The following is a 19,978-nucleotide window of genomic DNA, read 5'->3' as shown; positions in this document are numbered from 1 at the left end:
ATTATTTTTTTTATCAAATTAGTATCATAATAGTATTTTCCTATTGAAAATTTAGTTTACTCCAAATATATCCAAAGTTTGTTGTCAATTATTAGAAAGACTTCACTATAGGAAAATATTCCACTTCATACCATTTAAACTACATTTTTATTACTACTAATTCCACTTTACTTTTCCTTTAATTAATATAATAGTGAAGAGTGAGTACAAAGGAATTTCCCTCCTATAAATTTAAAAATCTTGCAGTTTACTAAAATAGGTCCTATCCAAAATAGAAACATGGCCTAAAAATTGACACGATAACTATTTGAGTTTGACCATTGAATTTGATTCTCATTTCTCAAACAGTTGCTATCAGTGAATGGTATTATTGGTAAGGTAATCCACATTTGGAATTACCCATTAATCAACCTTCAAGTCTCAAAAAACAACGTTGAATTGAAATTAGGACACAGTGCAGACTCAGTGAATTGGCCAGTGTTTTCCTATGTTTCAAGCAAACACTTCTTACATTATACTTCAAGACTATCATTACTTGCATCTTTTGCAACCCTGAGAGACACACACTGTCAGAGACACAACAAGATCAAGAACTTGATTGTGTGAAGATGTAAGTATGTATAAAATGAGGATAATTGTTTTGTTCATCCAACATAGCAATATCTAAGAAATAGTAACCAAGTGGAGATTCAAGATTGAAGATTGAAGATTGAAGATTGAAGATTGAAGATTGAAGATTGAAGATTGAAGATGAAGTTGAAATCCTTTGCTAACCTTTTCCTTATGTTGTTTTTTGTTGCCTTTTCCAACATCAAAATCTGCTTAGGAGACTGTGATAACCTACAGGATTCTTGTCCAGCAGTTCCACCCAACAAGCAGACCATATTCATCAATGGTCTACAGTGCAAAAACCCAGTTAATGTATCAGCTCAAGATTTCAGGACCACAGAACTGAGCACTGCTGGATCCACAGACATTTTTGGTGCGGCTATGAAAATTGTGAGTGCTGCTGAGTTTGGTGGTCTGAACACTCTTGGCCTCTCCATTGGAAGAACTGATCTTGATGGGAATGGCCTGGTGAACTTCCACTATCATCCTAGAGCTACTGAGATGATCTTTGTTACCAAAGGGGTGTTGTTGGCTGGATTTGTTGATACCAAAAACCAGTATTTCCAGAAGTTGATTAAAGTAGGTGATGTGTTTGTGTTCCCCAAGGCTTTGTTCCACTTCTATCTAAATACTGGTTTTGATGAAGCCACTATCTTGTCAGTGTACAACAGCCAAAATCCTGGCTTTGTATCCCTTAGTCCTACAGCTTCTGACACTACATTGGAATCACTGGACAAGATCAAGAGAAAACTCATCTCACTCTCTGCCTCTGAAACTCAAGATGTAAACAGTTTCATCTCTCCACAAATGGAAAGCATTTACAGTTAGCCATTTCAACCTATTCTCTATTGAACTCCACGGTATTAGTTCAATTACATATAACAGTGTGTTTTGTTTGGTTATTTATTGTACTCCCAAGTTATATTATACATTACTATTGTGCCTCATCCATAATGTTTCAACCTTTTTTCAACATAAATTTCCTAGCTCTATTATATATTACTGGGAATCATGATTCCCAATGATACCAGGAAGTAGAATGGAAGAGCAAAAACATAACTTGAGATTCCCCTTCTTTTGAGTTCAGGTGTGAGAACCAAACACTTCAATTGTTCATTTATTCTAAATGAACCAAACACTTCAACTAAGAGTCAAATTGAATTACATGGTTAGTACATAGAACATATGATATCAATAATATGACATTAAACAAATCTTTCGAAATCACAGTAGGTTGTTCCCTGGAGTTCCATTGGTACATTCAATTTCATAGCAAAAATTGAATGTAGCAATGGAGATGTTTACAATCGAGACAAATTGTTTGTTTTACAAGTAGAGCAAGGTGTTCGCTTGAAGGATGTATTGAATCCCACTACTTTTCTGTAAAGATAGCAAAATCTACTAATCTGGCATCTGATGGGTGCACGCCAATGACAGATCCAATGCAAATGAATCATCCACCGGTTTTCTCAATAAATCCATCAAAACCTCTTCAAAAGACCGGAAAGACATGGAAGATTGATAACCTTTAAGATTTTCACAAATCATGTTTACTTTGATGACATGCTTGCAAAGATTACCTTGCATTGACCAAGAACAATCACAGAATGCAAATTCAGATCCCGGATTCCACACTAGATGAGTTAACCTACTATTTTTTTGGCTCACAACCTTGGCAAAGAGGTGGTCTCTATCATCCAAGGTAACAGCATAGTCTGGAATTTGAAGTGCTCGATGCCATGATGTAGAAGAGAGAATATATTTTTCCTTCACATTCTGGAAAGAGTCACTTTCATCAGCATAGCGATCATCTTTTTAAGTTTTAAATTATTCATTTGCTAGTCAGCTACTGCTTCCAAAATTCAGACAGAAACAAGGGAACTATAGAACTTATGAACAAATTTAAAACAAGGACCAAAGTACTTCACACTTCAAAGTAACTGCTCTATCAAAACAGATGAAGCTAGAAAACGCTAAACAATTATCATAAAAGCCAAAAGAGGAAGAAACTGTCTAAAAGCTTGATCATAGTCATTTTGAAATGGCAGAAACTTACATCCTGTACTCAAGATACTCATCATCCTTGTAATCCTTCAAGCTTCCAATAGTTCGTTTCCTTCCTCTCTCGATATGAAACCGAGTGGGGCACTCCACATTCGAGCATTCACCAATTATAAAAGCATCAACTCTGTCATAGGGAATAAGGGCAACCACATCATGGTGCTCACCAGTGCCAAACTTGGTCCAAGTCAAGTCAGCAGCACTAAACTCCTCCTCAGGTGGGTCTTGCAGGGGAATTTTCCCTACTGATTCAACTATAGCCATATCCACGATGATAAAAAAAAAAAAAAAACTTCCTTTCTATTCACACAGAACAATCTACAAGTCTCTGTTGAAACAATGAAAGGTTGAAAATACTAAAATGTTCAAGCACGGAACACGACACCCTGAAACAACACCAAGAAAATACCCTTTTGAGATAACAGTTAAAAACTTGATTTTGATAAATTATCCGCGTAACAAGCAATAACAGCTAATCAATTCAATCAAAAGACAGATTAAGAGATTAAAAATAAGCAATAAAAGCTACATTCAATCAAAAAATTATATCCCTTTATTTTTAAAATTTGGAGATTAAAATTTATTAAGATGTCATCCACCATTGTTGTCCGTGTAACCTTATCTTTGTTATGACAATATGAAAAAGAAAGAGATTAAGAGATTATCACGACACACAAATTTACATGGTTCAATCAATGTGACCTACGTTCACAAACAGTTTGATAATTTTTTATTTCTGAATAATGAGAGACATGCTTGATTAAGATGCCTTTTAACCTTATAAAAGGATATGAAAAAAGATAACCACCACTTTAAACCCATTACAACCTAGAAACATTTGAAATAGAGAAAATAAAGAGACAATGTAAAAATCTAAGGCATCTCAACAATTCTCCATCTTGACTTGAATTTTTCCCAAGTCACCAACAACCAAGAACAACTCTCATGCCTCTTCGCCCCAAAAGATTTCAAGTTATGCGAACATTCACCAAGTTGAAGCTATACTTAAACTTTTTAGAAGATAGGGCTTAGTCAACATATATGTTGAATTGTCTACGATGGCTATCTTCTCTATGAAAAATAATTTGTTTTCAATTACATCTCGTATGAAATTCAACCCAACATCAATATGCTTTGACCTTTCATGATAGACTAGATTTTTAGCCAAGCAACATTTTGACTAATACAATAAATTTATATGCCTTTGCACATTCAAACCCAAGCTATCAATAAGACCATGCAACCATATACTTTATTTGACCCATTCTATCAAGGACATGTATTCCGCTTTAGTGCTAGACAAAGCAATAATAAGTTGAAGTGTTGCTTTCCAACTAACTGCACAACCGTAAAGAGCGAAGATATAACATGTCAAAGATCTTCTTTTCACAATATCTCCACCATAGTCATAATCTAATAACCAATAATACCACACTCAATATCATTGGAACCATAAACTAAGCAAATATTACTAATACCTTTCAAATATCGCATAATCCACTTCACAACCTCCCAGTAAGCCTTCCCAAGATTACCCATAAATCTATTAACCACATTCTCACATGAGCCAAATCTAGTATTGTACAAACCATGACATACATCAAGCTCTTAACAACATTAGAGTAAGGAACCTCATTCATGTACTCCTTATCTTCATAATTACTAGGAAGTGATACAATCCTGTCTAGGAGAGAGTATGATCGTTTCTGAGTTTGAATCCTCAAGAGGCACGACACGAATAAATTAGAGAAGAACACGAAATAAGACAGAGATGGAGGACGCCACAATCTAGCAGATTGATAAGTCAAGTGAAGATTCGCCACAAAGATGTTAATCTTTGATAAGAACCAGAAGCCTAAGCCAAGAACAAAGAGAATCCTCTCTTTAATGAAATCAAATTCAATATATGACTAAAGATGTCTATATTGTTTTTGGTACCTCTATATATAGGCACATAAGTTTAAGCAAACCTGAAAACCCTACAAGAAGGCCCAAGCCTAAAACATAAAAACATAAACTAATTTATAAAGGAAAGCTCAAAGGCCAAAAACATAGAACATAACTAATTTCTAAAAGAAAACCTAAAGGTTCATCTTCAAGTTTTCTTGTATGGAATCTTGGGATAGTCCTCTATCATTCCTCCTTCTTGAAGAGAATTTGTCCTCAAATTCGTACCACTTGAAGTTTAGGAGATAGTCTTCTATCATACCCTTCTTCTTAAAGAGAATTTACCTTAAATTCGTCTCACTTGAAGATTCCTTATCATTCTCCCATGTTTGGAGAGAATTCGACCCGAATTCCGAAAGGTCCTGCACCCAAACAGAAACATAAATCAAAGACATAAATCAAAAATTAAAAAAATAGAAATTCTACTAAAATGAGATTTGGATCCTGGAAAAAGCCAATCTCTTATTATCAAAGATTTTGGAGGTCTGCCTCCAGGGTCAAATACCCCCTTGCACAAATCATCAAACAATTTTAAATTAGAGATAAAATGCTCAAAGAAAAGAAAAGGAATATTGCTCAAGCAAACAACCAAATTATAGGTATGACTTTGATCACCCATAGGTTTGTTAGGAATGGGTAAACAAGCTAATTCATGAGTATATATTTCTATGTTTGTGTCTTGTTTTATCATAATTTTGTCTTTCCATTGTTGATCGCCTTGTTGCTTGATGAACAAGTCTTCTTGAAGTATCCTTTCTTCTTTCCATTGTTGATGCCATTGCTCTTTGATGAATAATTCGTCCATAGGCAATAAAACAATAAGAGGAAAGTTAGTACCTTTTTTCATTGACAATTCATAATGCTCTCTTATTTCTTTCTCTTATTTCTTTCTCTTTTTCTTTCTTTTCTTCCTTCTCTCTTTTTCTACTCTCTTCTTTCCTTTTTTTTTCTCGTTCTTCTTTCTCTTTTCTCTCTTCTTCTTCTCTCTCCTCTCTCTCACTCTTTTCTTTCTCGTCTCTTTCTCTCTTTTCTTTCTCTTCTCTTTCTCTCTTTTCCTTTGCTTCATTTTCTATAAGTGTTTCCTTCTCATGGGCTCTTTTTAGCTTTCACTCTTGCCTTCTTTTCAATACATCTAATTTTTACATTGTCCTTACTTCCTCCTCTCTTAAGTATGAAATGTAGTTATTGAGATCTTCATGAGTCATGGGACTTGCATCCCTATTAGGACATTGATGAGTTTCATGCCCATAACCTTCACATTTGGAACATCTTAGTGTACTTGTCTTTGGCAATGATTTTCTATCAGGATTGTGCTTCCGTTTAATACTAGCAATATTTCCATTTAGCTTTATAATTCTGGATTCCAAGGCATTGACGTCTGCTACCAAGACCTCATAAACACTAGGTGTATCTCTACGTGTCACTCTCTTGGTACGTTCAAGTCCTTGAACCAAATGATCTTGGTTAGGAGTAGGATAATTTAAACCATATGTTAAACCAGTTCCAAAAGGATGCCTCTGTGGAAACATGTTTCATTACTCAATATTTGCTAATTCCTGCAAGAAAATGTTAGTATAATAAAATATATTTAGGACATCACCACTCCACTAAGTGTTTCACTCAATTTTTCACTCGTGTATCACACTTATAGGCTTTTTCTTGAATGTACTCTCTTGCCTTTTACCACTCAAATTCCTTTTAGGCCTTGGCAAAGAACTCAGTAGCTTAAGCAAAGAGTGAACAAACAAAGTGAAAAGCGTTTTAAAATTTTAAAATTTTAAAATTTTAAATCAAGAAAATTAAAATTAGAAAATAATAGGACTACCAAAGAGATTCAAAGGAGACAAAACAGAGACTCGTAGAGAAAGACAAAACTTCAAAATTTTAAAAACACAAATCAAGAAAATTAAAATTAGAAAATAATAGGACTACCAAAGAGATTCAAAGGAGACAAAACAGAGACTCGTAGAGAAAGACTGATTGCAAGTAGATATCAATAAACCATAAATAAAATTGTAACAAAAAGTTGTGTTGAACTCTCCGTTTTTTTGGAACCTTTTTTTTAATATATATTTGTTTCTTTATGACTTTGATCCACAATTTTTTTTTGTATTTTTATATTTTTGTATTTTTTTTTGCAGTTCAACCCAAAAACAAACTAAACAATTTATCCTTCAAACACTCATACTCATGAAAATCAAAATAAGTGCACTTGCAAATCTCAAACACAAAAACAAATAATTTCCACGAATCAAATGTAGAAATATACAAGTTAAACAAAGAACAAAAAAGAAAAAAAAAACGCCAAATAAAAAAAAATTCAACCAAATTGAAAACAACCTTAGGGGTTTTACTCCTTACAAATGAAACAAACAAAATTTAAAACAAAACACAGAATAAGCAAACATTGAAAAATTGTAGTTTTTTTTTCATATGACAGAAAAATAACATAGAAGAGGAAATTCAAACCAGAACCTTGCTCTAGATACTAGATGATACGATCCTGTCCAGGAAAAAGTATGATTGTTTCTGAATTTGAATCCTCAAGAGGCACAACACGAATAAATCAGAGAAGAACGCAAAATAAGACAAAGATGAAGGACGCCACAATCTAGCAGATTGATAAGTCAAGTGAAAATTCGCCACAAAGATGTTAATCTTTGATAAGAACCGGAGGCCTAAGCCAAGAACAAAGAGAATCCTCTCTTTAATGAAATCAAATTCAATATATAACTAAAAGTGTCTACATTATTTTTGATACCTCTATATATAGGCACATAAGTTTAAGCAAACCTGAAAACCCTACAAGAAGGCCCAAGCCCAAAACATAAAAACATAAACTAATTTATAAAGGAAAGCTCAAAGGCCAAAAACATAGAACATAACTAATTTCTAAAAGAAAACCCAAAGGTTAATCTTCAAGTTTTTCTTGTATGTTGGGATAGTCCTCTATCAGGAAGAGTGCTAACATCAAGCATGAAATGTATTGCCAAAGGAGTACTATCAGGCTTAAAATTCTCCATTTGAAAAGACTGCAACAAATTTTTAATGTATTTCTTCTGAGATACACAAAGTAGACTTGCATTCCTATCTCTCCAAATCTCCAGTCCTAAAATCTTCTTGAAAACACCCAAATCCTTCATTTCAAACTCACTACTCAACATAGCTTTAAGAGCATCAATATCAATCTTGCTCTTAGCTGCAATTAACATGTCATCCATATATAGCAACAAATATATAGAGGAACCATCCGACAACTTCCTACTATAAACACAATTATCAAACTCATTTCGAACAAAATTTTAGGAAACCATACAAGCATCAAACCTCTTGTACCATTGCCTCGGGCTTTGTTTTAAACCATACAAGGATTGTTTTTCAGCAAACACACATGGTTCTCTTTCCAACCCAAGGAATCCATCTGGCTGTGACATGTAAATTTGCTCCTCTAAATTCCCACGTAAGAATGCAATTTTCACATCAAGTTGCTCTAACTCCATATCCAAAGCACTCACCACGGCCAACAAAACTCGAATAGTCTTATGTTTTACCATAGGTGAAAACACTTCATGGTAGTCAATTCTCTCTTTCTATGAAAAACCATTTACGACAAGTCTTGTCGTGAACCTAAATGGTTCAACATCAAGAATCCATTCTTTCTTCTTGAAGACCCATTTGCATCCCACTAGCTTCACACCTTTAGGTAATGGTACTAATTCCAAGGTATGATTTTTCTTAAGTGATTGCATCTTCTCATTTATGGTAATTAACCATTATGATGCTTATTTACTCTGGATTGCGTCCTTATAGGATTTAGGCTCATCAGAATAAAAATTTTCACCAATTGCCAAGGTATACGTGACAGAGTTAGTATTAACAGCACTTGTAATATCTGCATACCTTGTGGGTTTTCTGATTTTCCTCCTTGTTCTCCTTGTTGCTATACTTTGATGTTATTTTTGGACATTTCTGGATTGTTCTACAAGATTCAAATTTTCTTTATTTGAATCTTCAACCTCAAGCTCCACCTTTTTATGAACCCCTTATAGTACTTTTATTTCCTTCAATATTTTCAACCTCCTCTTTTTGGCTAAACATAACAACCTCATTAAAAGTAACATCTCTATTAATAATAAACCTTTTAGTTCTATTACTTTTAGTACACCATAATGTATATCCTTTGACACCCGTAGAATATACAAGAAATATACATTTCATTGCCTTAGGCTCTAATTTACCATCATTCACATGAGCGTAAGCAGAACAACCAAATATACGTTAACCAGAATAATTAAAAGATTAACTAGACCATTCCTCTTGAGAAGTCTTTAAATCAATAACAGAAGATGGAGACATGTTCACCAAATAAACAACAATATTAATTGCTTCAGCCCAAAAAACTTTTGAGAGACCAATATTTAAATGCATACTTAATAGATTATGAGTATTTTAATAATTTAAACGAGGACAAAGATATAGTGGATATGAGTATTACAACAGGTATGGAGACGGAGTAGATATGTACATCTTTATCTCCATACCCAATTGAACAAGTCGAGTATTCCTTATAGCCTAAACGGAGACAGGTTCGAGAAATACCCACGGGAGCATGTTTTTTTGCAATCTCTAATTAAGACTGTAAAACATTCTCAATGAAAAAAAAACATACAATAAATAAAAATATTAAAAAGAATAGAAATATTCAAATGTGAGACATAAAAAATATTTAATTGGCATACATCAATTGAACATAATTGCATAAAGTTTGTGATAAGACGAAAAATATCATGGAGATGTAAATGAATTTCATGACAAGCCAAACAATCAGAAGAAATTTTACTTTTATATACCACGAGTATTTTAACAATCTAGTTACAAATTTTACTTTTATACACCACGAGATTATATTTTAATTACTTGTATTTTTATTTGCTTTGTTGTTGATTTATCTTTACATCCATGTAATTAGTTGAATTCAAAAAAGTAGTTACTAAAATTAGTGGAATAATAAAACTAAAATGTAGTTTTTTTATTATGAATAATCATTTAAATTTAAAAAATAATAATTAGTATTAGTATTGATATTAATATAATAATAATAATAATTATTATTATTATTATTTTTTGTATTTTATTTTAAATAATATTAGTATAATTATTATTATATTAATATCAATCTTAGTGTTATTATTATTTGAATGGTTGTATTTTGATATACATTTTACTTTTATTTACTATGGGATTATATTTTAATTACTTGCATTTTTATTTGTTTTGTTTTTAATTTATCTTTACATCTAACTGAGTAATAAGTTGAATTAAAAGTAATTTATTATTATTATGAATGACCATTTAAATTTAAAAAATAATAATTAAGAGGATAAAATTATAAAAATAAAATAGCACACCATGTATATCTTTATACATGTAGTTGTATTATTATTATTATTATTATTATTATTATTATTATTATTATTATTATTATTATTATTATTATTATTATTATTATTATTATTATTATCATCATCATCACTATGGGATATTATTGTTTTAATTAGAAACACATTTTATTTTTATTTACTACTTCATGTCCCAATTACTTGCACTTTTTATTTGTTTTGTAGTTGATTTATCATTACATCTGAGTAATTAATTCAAAAAAGTAGTTACTAAAATTAGTAAAATAATAAAACTGAAAAATATTTTTTTATTATGAATAATTATTTAAATTTAAAAAACAATAATTAAGATGATAAAATTGTAAAAACAAAAAAAGGGACCAAAACTAGATATGTGTATCGCTTCATATATGTAGTTGTTGTATTATTATTATTATTTTTTATCATTATTGGATAATGTTATAGTGGTGTTATTATTATTATTATTATTATTATTATTATTATTATTATAGTTAGACAAACATTTTACTTTTATTTACTCCTAGATCATATTTCAATACTTTGGATTTTGTTGTTGTTGATGTATCTCTTTATATAATTATAGATTATTGTTGTTAACATTATCATTAATATTAATATTCACATTAATATTTTTAACATAAATTCATTATTATTGTTATAATTATTATTTTTATTATCATTGATAATATTGTTATTATTATAAATATTTTTTAATTATAAAAGATGTTATTATACTAAAAATTTTTATGAAATAAGATTTTAATCTTTAAAAAATTTATAATTTGTACTAATATTATTATTAGTATTTTTAATGGATAAATACATCCTATTGGTTTTTGCATTTATGACACAAACGTAAGACAAGTCAGGAAATAACCTTGTCCTCGTAAACCTCTAACAAAACATATGTCATTTGCCGAGATAGGTAACAAAACCCAAGTGGGGGCATTAAGATGATGCAATGCCAAGTACAATGTTGATTGTGTTGTCTTTATGACATGATTATTGCATCATGGTGTGGTAGCTCTTGTGAGGCTTACACGATGATTTCTAAGGAAAATCCCTAGGGTGCACAATGTGAATACCTACACGGGCTCTTCACTGACGATAATGGAAAGAATAACATGCTACTACAACTTGAAAAGTGGTCCATGAACCTTGTGCTTGAACCATCTACCATCCTTTTTTTTATGAAATCATGAATGTTTGAATTAGAGCAAACTATCTTTTAAAGCAATTTGTAGCATTGTACCTATGAGGAAAGATGCAAAATAAGTAATAACCTTATACATTATTTCAGGGGTTACCTAACAATCTAGTAAATAGTTGAAATGATCAAATGTTTTAGAAACATAGAAAGCACAAGATTGATTTTTTTTTATGATCTTTATGTTCTTCATTAACAGGCAAAGAGGGTTTAACATTTACCTATTTTCCTTTTCTTTTTTCTTAAAATAAGCTTTTAGACTGTAAAATAAGTTCATGAACCTAGAATATCCTTCATCAATCTTAAAATAAGATATAAACACATATTTGAATTTTGAAATCCATCTTTCAGAGTTCTATTGTTATAAAATAGTTTTTCAAAATATTTGATTGACAACCAAAGTGTCCATCTACATTTAAAACGAGAACAAAAAGAAAAATTGCAAGCGATATAATGGTATGAAGCGAGAGAGAAAGAAAGGAAAAGAGACAACACCATGCATTTGTTAAAAAATGTAAAGAGATACAAAGTTATGAATGTGTGTTAATGCATTGTAACCACAATTTTTTAATAAATGTTGGTTTAGTTTACCATTTATGCAATGTATGTAAAAGTCCCACATTGTGTAGCATATGAAACAAAAGAAAATTTATATAGTGGATGACAAAGTTGTGTTCTCGCCGAGCTAAATAATAAGAGCTTGTAACCCAAGTGGGGGCATGAAGGTGATGGAACAACTTTGTGGCTCTCTGATTGGAGTTATGGATGCTAAAAGCCGACTTGCCCATTCCAAATTGGGAGTTAGGTGATGGAACTTGTACGAAGGCATAAGTTTCATCTCTCTTAGACAAGAGGGCACTGCGTAAGGCTGGTTTCACAGAATGATTACCTCTACCTCTCAATAGTGGAGGGATAACAAGTTTGGTTGCAACCACCCTCCAAAAAATTACCTAGGTAGCCACACTTGATTGGACTATCACCTTTTTCTATTTTTTATTCAACATTGCTTTACATTCGAGATATTTGTTAACACCTCTCTCTAATATCTAATTTTCCTTTTAAAGCTGTTATAGTTGATTCCGTCAATGTAATATATACGAATATAACCTATATAACTTCTACAATGGTGCTTAGGTATGTCCACTACTTTTTATACTCTATTATTGCACGTTTATGATACACAAAAACTATACTAAAATCCACTTTTATACTAATATAGAAAAACTTTATTTTTCTAACCAAAATATTATTTTTCTTCAAATTGTTTTAATATGTTATACTTACCTATATATACTATACACTGTTTTGAAGTGTATAAATGTATCACTTTTATAGATTTAACAACATTTTAAGTTTCATATGTAAAAATTAAACCAAAGTAATGAAATATGCTTTGACATGTTCAAATAAGTATTTTTGTGTTTACACATGCTAGTAAAAATTAAAATGAATTTTTAGATTGACATATGATATTTAAATGTTTAAGAGTTATGAATTCTGCACCACTATTCTAGATCTATTTCTTCCGAGACCAACTGGACATACAATTAGAGCATTGGGAGTAATGTTTAATAGTGATGTTTAATAAGTCTTGCATCTATAAATAAAAAGTTGCAACTTAGCAATTGAAATTAAGTATTACAAAATTTTAACAATCTATCCATTTCTCACTCAATAAAAAGAATATAACATAAAATAAAATAGTAAATAGTTTATAGAAAATTAAATAAATAAATTTATCAAGATCAAAGTGAATTTTTACATGTTTAGCACCAAATAAAACATTCCTAATTTTTTTGGATAAAAAAAATATTTAACCTAAAATAAAAATTTAAAAATCACTTTATTTAAAACTTAAAGGAAGTGTATATTTTATATTTACAAGCAAGGTGAAGGTTTAATTTAATAGAACATCGAATAAAATTTTTCTTTTAAAAAATAATTTTCAACATGGTCAATTTGGATAAGTTAGTTAAGTGAGTTTGGCATGTGAAATTGTTTATAGCAATTTTTATAATATAACCACAATTAAGTCACATTAAATTATATAACATTTTCACAACAAGTGAATCACATTGAAATGAATCGAATAAGTAAAGGTTTTTAAAACGCTTTAACATCCTATTGGTTTTTGCATTTATGACACAAACGTAAGACAAGTCAGGAAATAACCTTGTCCTCGTAAACCTCTAACAAAACATATGTCATTTGCCGAGATAGGTAACAAAACCCAAGTGGGGGCATTAAGATGATGCAATGCCAAGTACAATGTTGATTGTGTTGTCTTTATGACACGATTATTGCATCATGGTGTGGTAGCTCTTGTGAGGCTTACACGATGATTTCTAAGGAAAATCCCTAGGGTGCACAGTGTGAATACCTACACGGGCTCTTCACTGACGATAATGGAAAGAATAACATGCTACTACAACTTGAAAAGTGGTCCATGAACCTTGCGCTTGAACCATCTACCATCTTTTTTTATGAAATCATGAATGTTTGAATTAGAGAAAACTATCTTTTAAAGCAATTTGTAGCATTGTACCTATGAGGAAAGATTCAAAATAAGTAATAACCTTATACATTATTTCAGGGGTTACCTAACAATCTAGTAAATAGTTGAAATGATCAAATGTTTTAGAAACATAGAAAAGACTGTACAATAAGTTCATGAACCTAGAATATCCTTCATCAATCTTAAAATAAGATATAAACACATATTTGAATTTTGAAATTCATCTTTCAGAGTTCTATTTTTATAAAATAGTTTTTCAAAATATTTGATTGACAACCAAAGTGTCAATCTACATTTAAAACGAGAACAAAAAGAAAAATTGCAAGCGATATAATGGTATGAAACGAGAGAGAAAGAAAGGAAAATAGACAACACCGTGCGTTTTTTGAAAAATGTAAAGAGATACAAAGTTATGAATGTGTGTTAGTGCATTGTAACCACATTTTTTTATAAATGTTGCTATAGTTTACCATTATGCAATGTAATGTAAAAGTCCCACATTATGTAGAATATGAAACAAAAGAAAATTTATATACTGGATTACAAGGTTGTGTTCTCGCCGAGCTAAATAATAGGAGCTTGTAACCCAAGTGGGGGCATGAAGGTGATGGAACAACTTTGTGGCTCCCTGGTTGGAGTTATGGATGCTAAAAGCCGACATGCCCATTCCAAATTGGGAGTTGTGTGATGGGATTTGTACGAAGGCACACGTTTCATCTCTCTTAGACAAGAGGGCATTGCGTAAGGCTGGTTTCACAGAGCAACGATTACCTCTACCTCTCAATAGTGGATGGATAACAAGTTTGGTTGTAACCACCCTCCAAAAAATTACCTAGGTAGCCACACTTGATTGGACCATCACCTTTTTCCATTTTTTATTCAACATTGGTTTACATTTGAGATATTTCTTAACACCTCTCTCTAATATCTTATTTTCCTTTTAAAGTTGTTATAGTTGATTCCCTCAATGTACCATATATCAATATGGTCTAGATAAGTTCTACAATGGTGGTTGGGTATGTCCATTACTTTTTCATACTTTATTATTGCATGTTTATGATATACACAAACTACAATAAAATACACTTTTATACTAATACTGACAAACTTTATTTTTCTAACCAAAATATTATTTTTCTTTAAATTGTTTTAATATGTTATGGTTAGTGGAGGGATAACAAGTTGTTGCAACCACCCTCCATAAAATTACACAGGTAACCTCACTTGCTTGGACCATTACTTTTTTCCATTTTTTATTCCACATTACTTTTGAGATATATATTAACACTTCTATCTCTAATATCTAATTTTCCTTTTAAAGTTGTTATATTTGATTCCCTCAATGTAACATATATGAATATGGCCTATATAACTTCTACAATGGTGCTTGAGTATGTCCATTACTTTGTTATACTTTATTATTGTATGTTTATGAACACAAAGACTATACTAAAATCAAATTGATACTAATATAGACAAACTTTATTTCTCTAACCAAAATATTATTTTTGTTGAAATTGTTTTAATTTATTGTAGTTACCTATATTCTTATATATTCTATACATTGTTTTAAAGTATATAAATGTATCACTTTAATAGATTTAACAACATTTTAAGTTTGAGATGTAAAAATTAGAACATAACTAATAATATACGCTTTAATATGTTCGAATGAGTATTTTTAAGTTTACACATGCTGGTAAAAATTAATGTGAAGTTCTAGATTGACATATGATATTTAAATGTTTAATAGTTATGAATTCTGCAACACTATTCTAGATCTATTTCTCGCAAGACCAACTGCACATACAATTAGAGCATTGATAATAATGATAAAATTGGGATATCAAATTTTTGAATAACCCTCATACACCATGACCCACAATATATAAAAAACAAATGTAACAAAACAAATATCTTAAAGTTGAGAACTACTATAGGAAGTAAAAATATACCCATGAGAGTATATGAAGATTAATTAATATTGATGTTTAATAAGTCATGCATCTATAAAAAAAAAAATTTGTAACTTAGCAAATGAAAATTAAGTATTGCAAATTTTCAACAATCTATTTGTCGCTTAATAAAAATAATATAACATAAAAGAAAATAGTAAATAGTTTATAGAAAATTAAAAAAAAATTATCAAGTGAATTTTAACATAGCACCATATGAAAAATTACCATTTTTTTAGAGACAAAAAATATTTAACCTAAAATAAAAATTTAAAAATTACTTTAATTAAAACTTAAAGGAAGTAATATTAAGGTGAAAGTTTAATTTAATAGAACATCGAATACATTTTTTCTATTTAAAAAATAATATTAATTTTCAATACGTAAATTTGGATAAATTAGTTGAGTGAGTTTGACATGTGAATTTGTTTATAGTAATTTTTATAATCTATAGATAATTAAGTCCCATTAAATTATATAATATTTTCACAACAAGTGAATCACATTATAGTGAACCAGATAAGAAAAGGTTTTTAAAACGTTTCTAACATCCTATTAGTTTTCGCATTTGTTACACACACATAAGACAAGTCAGAAAATAACCTTGTCCTCGTAAACCTCTAACAAAACATGTCATTTTCCGAGATAGGTAACAAAACCCAAGTGGGGGCATTAAGATGATGGAATGCCAAGTACAACTTTGCTGGTGTTGTCTTTACGACACAATTATTGCATCATGGTGTGGTAGCTCTTGTGAGATTTACAACGATGGTTTCTCAAGAAAATCCTTAGGGTGCATAATGTGAAGAGATACACGGGTTCTTCACTAACAATATTGGATAAGGTTCCTGTGTGCACATAGTCTTAACAGAGTAGTGAGTGCTTAAACTATGGATGACCTACTCTTAATTGTGAAAGCGAATAACAGGCAACTACAACTTGAAAAGTGATCCATGAACATTGTGCTTGAACCATATTCCATCTTTCTTTATGAAATCATGAATGTTTGAAGTAGAGCAAAATATCTTTTAAAACAATTTGTAGTGTTGTACCTATGAGGAAAGATGCAAAATAAGTAATAACTCAGACATTATTTCAAGCGTTACCTAACAATCTAGTAAATAGTTGAAATGATCAAATGTTTTAGAAACATAGAAAGCACTAGATTGATTTTTTATTTTTATATTTTTATAATCTTTATGTTCTTCATTGACAAGCAAAGAGGGTTTAACTTTTACCTATTTTCTTTTTCTTTTTTCTTAAAATAAGCTTTTAGACTGTAAAATAAGTTCAAAAACCTAGAACATTCTTTATCAATCTTAAAATAAAACACATATTTGAATTTTGAAATGCATCTTTCAGTGTTCTATTTTTATAAAATAGTTTTTGAAAATATTTGATTGACAACCAAAGTGTCCATCTACATTTAAAAAGAGAACAAAAAGAAAAATTGCAAGCGATACAATGGTATGAAGCGAGAGAGAAAGAAAGGAAAAGAGACAAAACCATGCGTTTGTTAAGAAATGTAAAGAGATACAAAGTTATGACTGTGTGTTATTGTAACCACAATTTTTTATAAATGTTGGTATAGTTTATAATTTATGCAATGTAATGTAAAAGTCTCACATTGTGTAGAATGTGAAAGAAAAGAAAATTTATATAGTTGATGACAAGGTTGTGTTCTCGCCGAGCTAAATAATAAAAGCTTGTAACCCAAGTGGGGGCATGAAGGTGATGGAACAACTTTGTGGCTCCTTGGTTGGAGTTGTGGATGCTAAAAGCCAACTTGCCCGTTCCAAATTGGGAGTTGGGTGATGAGACTTGTACGAAGGCACACGTTTCATCTCTCTTAAACAAGAGGGCACTGCGTAAGGCTGGTTTAACAGAGCAACGATTACCTCTACCTCCCAATAGTGGAGGGATAACAAGTTTAGTTGCAACCACCCTCCAAAAAATTACCTAGGTAGCCGACCATCACCTTTTTCCATTTTTTATTCAATATTGCTTTACATTTGAGATATTTCTTAACACCTCTCTCTAGTATCTTATTTTCCTTTTAAAGTTGTTATAGTTGATTCCCTCAACGTAACATATGTTACAAAGTTTAACAATTTTATACTAACAAACTATGTTTTTCTAAGCAAAACATTATTTCATTAAAATTCTTTTAATATGTTCTTGTTACCTATATTAGATACATTTTGTACATTGTTTTGGAGTATAAAGGTATCATTTTGATATAATTAACAACATTTATTTAAGTTTCTAACCAAATATGTTTTGATATGTTTGAATGAGTATTTCTGAGTTTATATATAAAACTAAAAATCAATGAATAAAAGATTACACATACTGTCCGGATTGAACTAGTTCAATTTTTGGTTAAATTAATCGATTGTTAAGAAATTATACTAGTTGATAGGTTGTTTTTGCTCTTGAATAATTGACTATAATGATGAATAAAAAATTATTCGAGGAAACTATGTCTGTAAAATGGTTTTGAGGTTCCAGTATAAAAAGTGGTACATGTATAATTTTAATGTAAATTACAACCTTTGAAAAGATTGAAAATTGGTACATAAGAATAATAAAAATAAAACAATGGAGTTGACAGGGTGTTATATTGCAACACTGTGGAGAACAACAGTCTCAATAGTAAGTCCGGGTCCAAAACCAAACAAGACACCCCATACAAGTCCTTCGCCTGTGGTTTTAAGTCCATTTTCAGCTGATTTCCTCCTCATCTCATCCAAGATGAAAAACACACATGCACTTGACATGTTCCCATACTCACTAAGCACATCTCTAGTGGCCTTCATTTTTTCAGCTTTGAGACCCAACTTTTGCTCAACCTGGTCCAAAATTGCAGGTCCACCAGGGTGTGCAATCCAGAAGATGGAGTTGTAGTCAGAGATGTTCAATGGGTTGAAGGCCTCAGAAAGTGCCTTCCCAATGTTCTTTGAGACAATCCCAGGAACATCCTTAAGGAGGTGAAACGTGAGTCCAACTTCACGAAGGTGGCCATCAATGGCACCGTCACTGTCTGGAGCAATGGTTTGTGCAGTCCAAACCAGCTCAAACAATGGCTTCTCAATTTGTGGAATCGGGTCAGAACCAACGATCACCGCAGCTGCTCCATCTCCAAACAGTGCTTGCCCCACAAGACTGTCTAGGTGGGTGTCACTTGGGCCACGAAAGGTGACTGCAGTTATCTCAGAGCACACGACAAGCACACGAGCAGCCTTGTTGTTCTCAGCCAAATCTTTGGCCAATCGAAGAACCGTGCCTCCTGCAAAACAACCTTGTTGGTACATCATGTACCTCTTCACAGAAGGACGAAGTCCCAAGAGTTTGGTGAGTTGGTAATCAGCACCAGGCATATCGACGCCACTAGTGGTGCAAAAGATCAAGTGTGTAATCTTGGACTTTGGTTGCCCCCACTCCTTTATGGCCTTCACTGCAGCCTCTTTCCCTAGCTTTGGTACCTCTACCACCACTATGTCTTGCCTAGCATCCAAAGAAGGTGCCATGTAAGCACACATGTTAGGATTCTCCTTCAAGATGTCCTCAGTGAGATGCATGTATCTCTTCTTGATCATGGACTTGTCGCCTGGAATATAGTGAAGCAAAGAACAATAATTAGATTGAATGAACAAGAGTTATGTGAAGTGAATATTGGTAGATGGTATTCTGAACTTACACATGCGCTGGAATTTCTCTTTGAGGTCAGTCATGTGCTCACTGTTTGTGATTCTGAAGTAGTAATCGGGATAGGTGCTTTGATCAATACAGTTTGGTGGAGTTGCAGTTCCAATGGCAAGGATGGTTGCTGGGCCTTCTGCCCTTTGAGCCTGACGGATCTCGGATACACTCACCATCTCAATTTTCTTCAACAAAACTTAATGAAATAGGGATGTTGACGAGGGAATTTGGAACCGAATCAAGCAGTGCAAGTTTCACGAAGTCACAACACTTTGGTGGTAGCGAGGGTTGTTGCTTGGTTGCTGAAGTTGTGTGTTTGAAGATGTGGGAGGAGTTAGCTTGCGTTTTATATGCATGGAAGGGTGGTTGATTGGAAGCATATTCATAAGTTTGGTGGCATGTTTTGGAAGACCATCTCTCTATCACTCCTACGTTTTAGTCAAACTTGGTAGCTTAGCAGGAAGAGTCTACTGGTATGGTAGCTAGCCTTTTAAATTACATCAACGGCCACAATCAAATTAAACTAAAATCTATGCCTATAGTTTCGCCATGTCATCGAATC

At 31.7% G+C, this 19,978-nt stretch overlaps 2 protein-coding genes and 3 non-coding genes across 5 annotated transcripts; 4 read left to right on the top strand and 1 right to left on the bottom strand.

The window, feature by feature from the left end:
- The first annotated feature begins 424 nt into the window (after nt 1–424).
- On the top strand, nt 425–1,556 carry LOC114169998 (germin-like protein subfamily 3 member 4). The gene has a single exon (XM_028055449.2). It carries the CDS (start codon nt 751–753, stop codon nt 1,435–1,437), a length of 687 nt encoding a protein of 228 aa, XP_027911250.2. The 5' UTR covers nt 425–750; the 3' UTR covers nt 1,438–1,556.
- Nucleotides 1,557–11,923: 10,367 nt separating this feature from the next.
- Nucleotides 11,924–12,228, top strand: LOC146880898 (signal recognition particle RNA). Its single transcript, XR_014986849.1, has one exon.
- A 2,089-nt stretch (nt 12,229–14,317) lies between these two features.
- On the top strand, nt 14,318–14,625 carry LOC146880897 (signal recognition particle RNA). Its single transcript, XR_014986845.1, has one exon.
- A 2,774-nt stretch (nt 14,626–17,399) lies between these two features.
- Nucleotides 17,400–17,696, top strand: LOC146880896 (signal recognition particle RNA). The gene has a single exon (XR_014986846.1).
- A 503-nt stretch (nt 17,697–18,199) lies between these two features.
- Nucleotides 18,200–19,758, bottom strand: LOC114168795 (chalcone synthase 17-like). The gene is made up of 2 exons (XM_028053747.2): nt 19,415–19,758; nt 18,200–19,324 (listed from the first exon to the last, which is right to left on the bottom strand). The coding sequence occupies exons 1-2, from the start codon at nt 19,590–19,592 to the stop codon at nt 18,333–18,335; spliced, it is 1,170 nt and encodes a 389-aa protein (XP_027909548.2). The 5' UTR covers nt 19,593–19,758; the 3' UTR covers nt 18,200–18,332.
- Nucleotides 19,759–19,978: the final 220 nt, after the last annotated feature.

This window comes from Vigna unguiculata, chromosome 11 (genome assembly GCF_037176805.1).
Source record: "Vigna unguiculata cultivar grain cowpea cultivar isolate G323 ecotype 2 chromosome 11, ASM3717680v1, whole genome shotgun sequence".
Classification (NCBI taxonomy): Eukaryota; Viridiplantae; Streptophyta; class Magnoliopsida; order Fabales; family Fabaceae; genus Vigna; species Vigna unguiculata.
Note: the sequence above shows the minus strand (reverse complement) of the source record. Positions and strands in the feature narration are given on the sequence as shown.

Excerpts from the sequence above, each read along its gene's own strand:
- LOC114169998 (XM_028055449.2), top strand. The coding sequence starts at position 751 with ATGAAGTTGAAATCCTTTGCTAACCTTTTCCTTATGTTGTTTTTTGTT.
- LOC114168795 (XM_028053747.2), bottom strand. The coding sequence starts at position 19,592 with ATGGTGAGTGTATCCGAGATCCGTCAGGCTCAAAGGGCAGAAGGCCCA. Across the intron at positions 19,325-19,414 it reads AGAGAAATTCCAGCGCATGT|GCGACAAGTCCATGATCAAG; the intron begins GTAAGTTCAGAA and ends ACTATATTCCAG.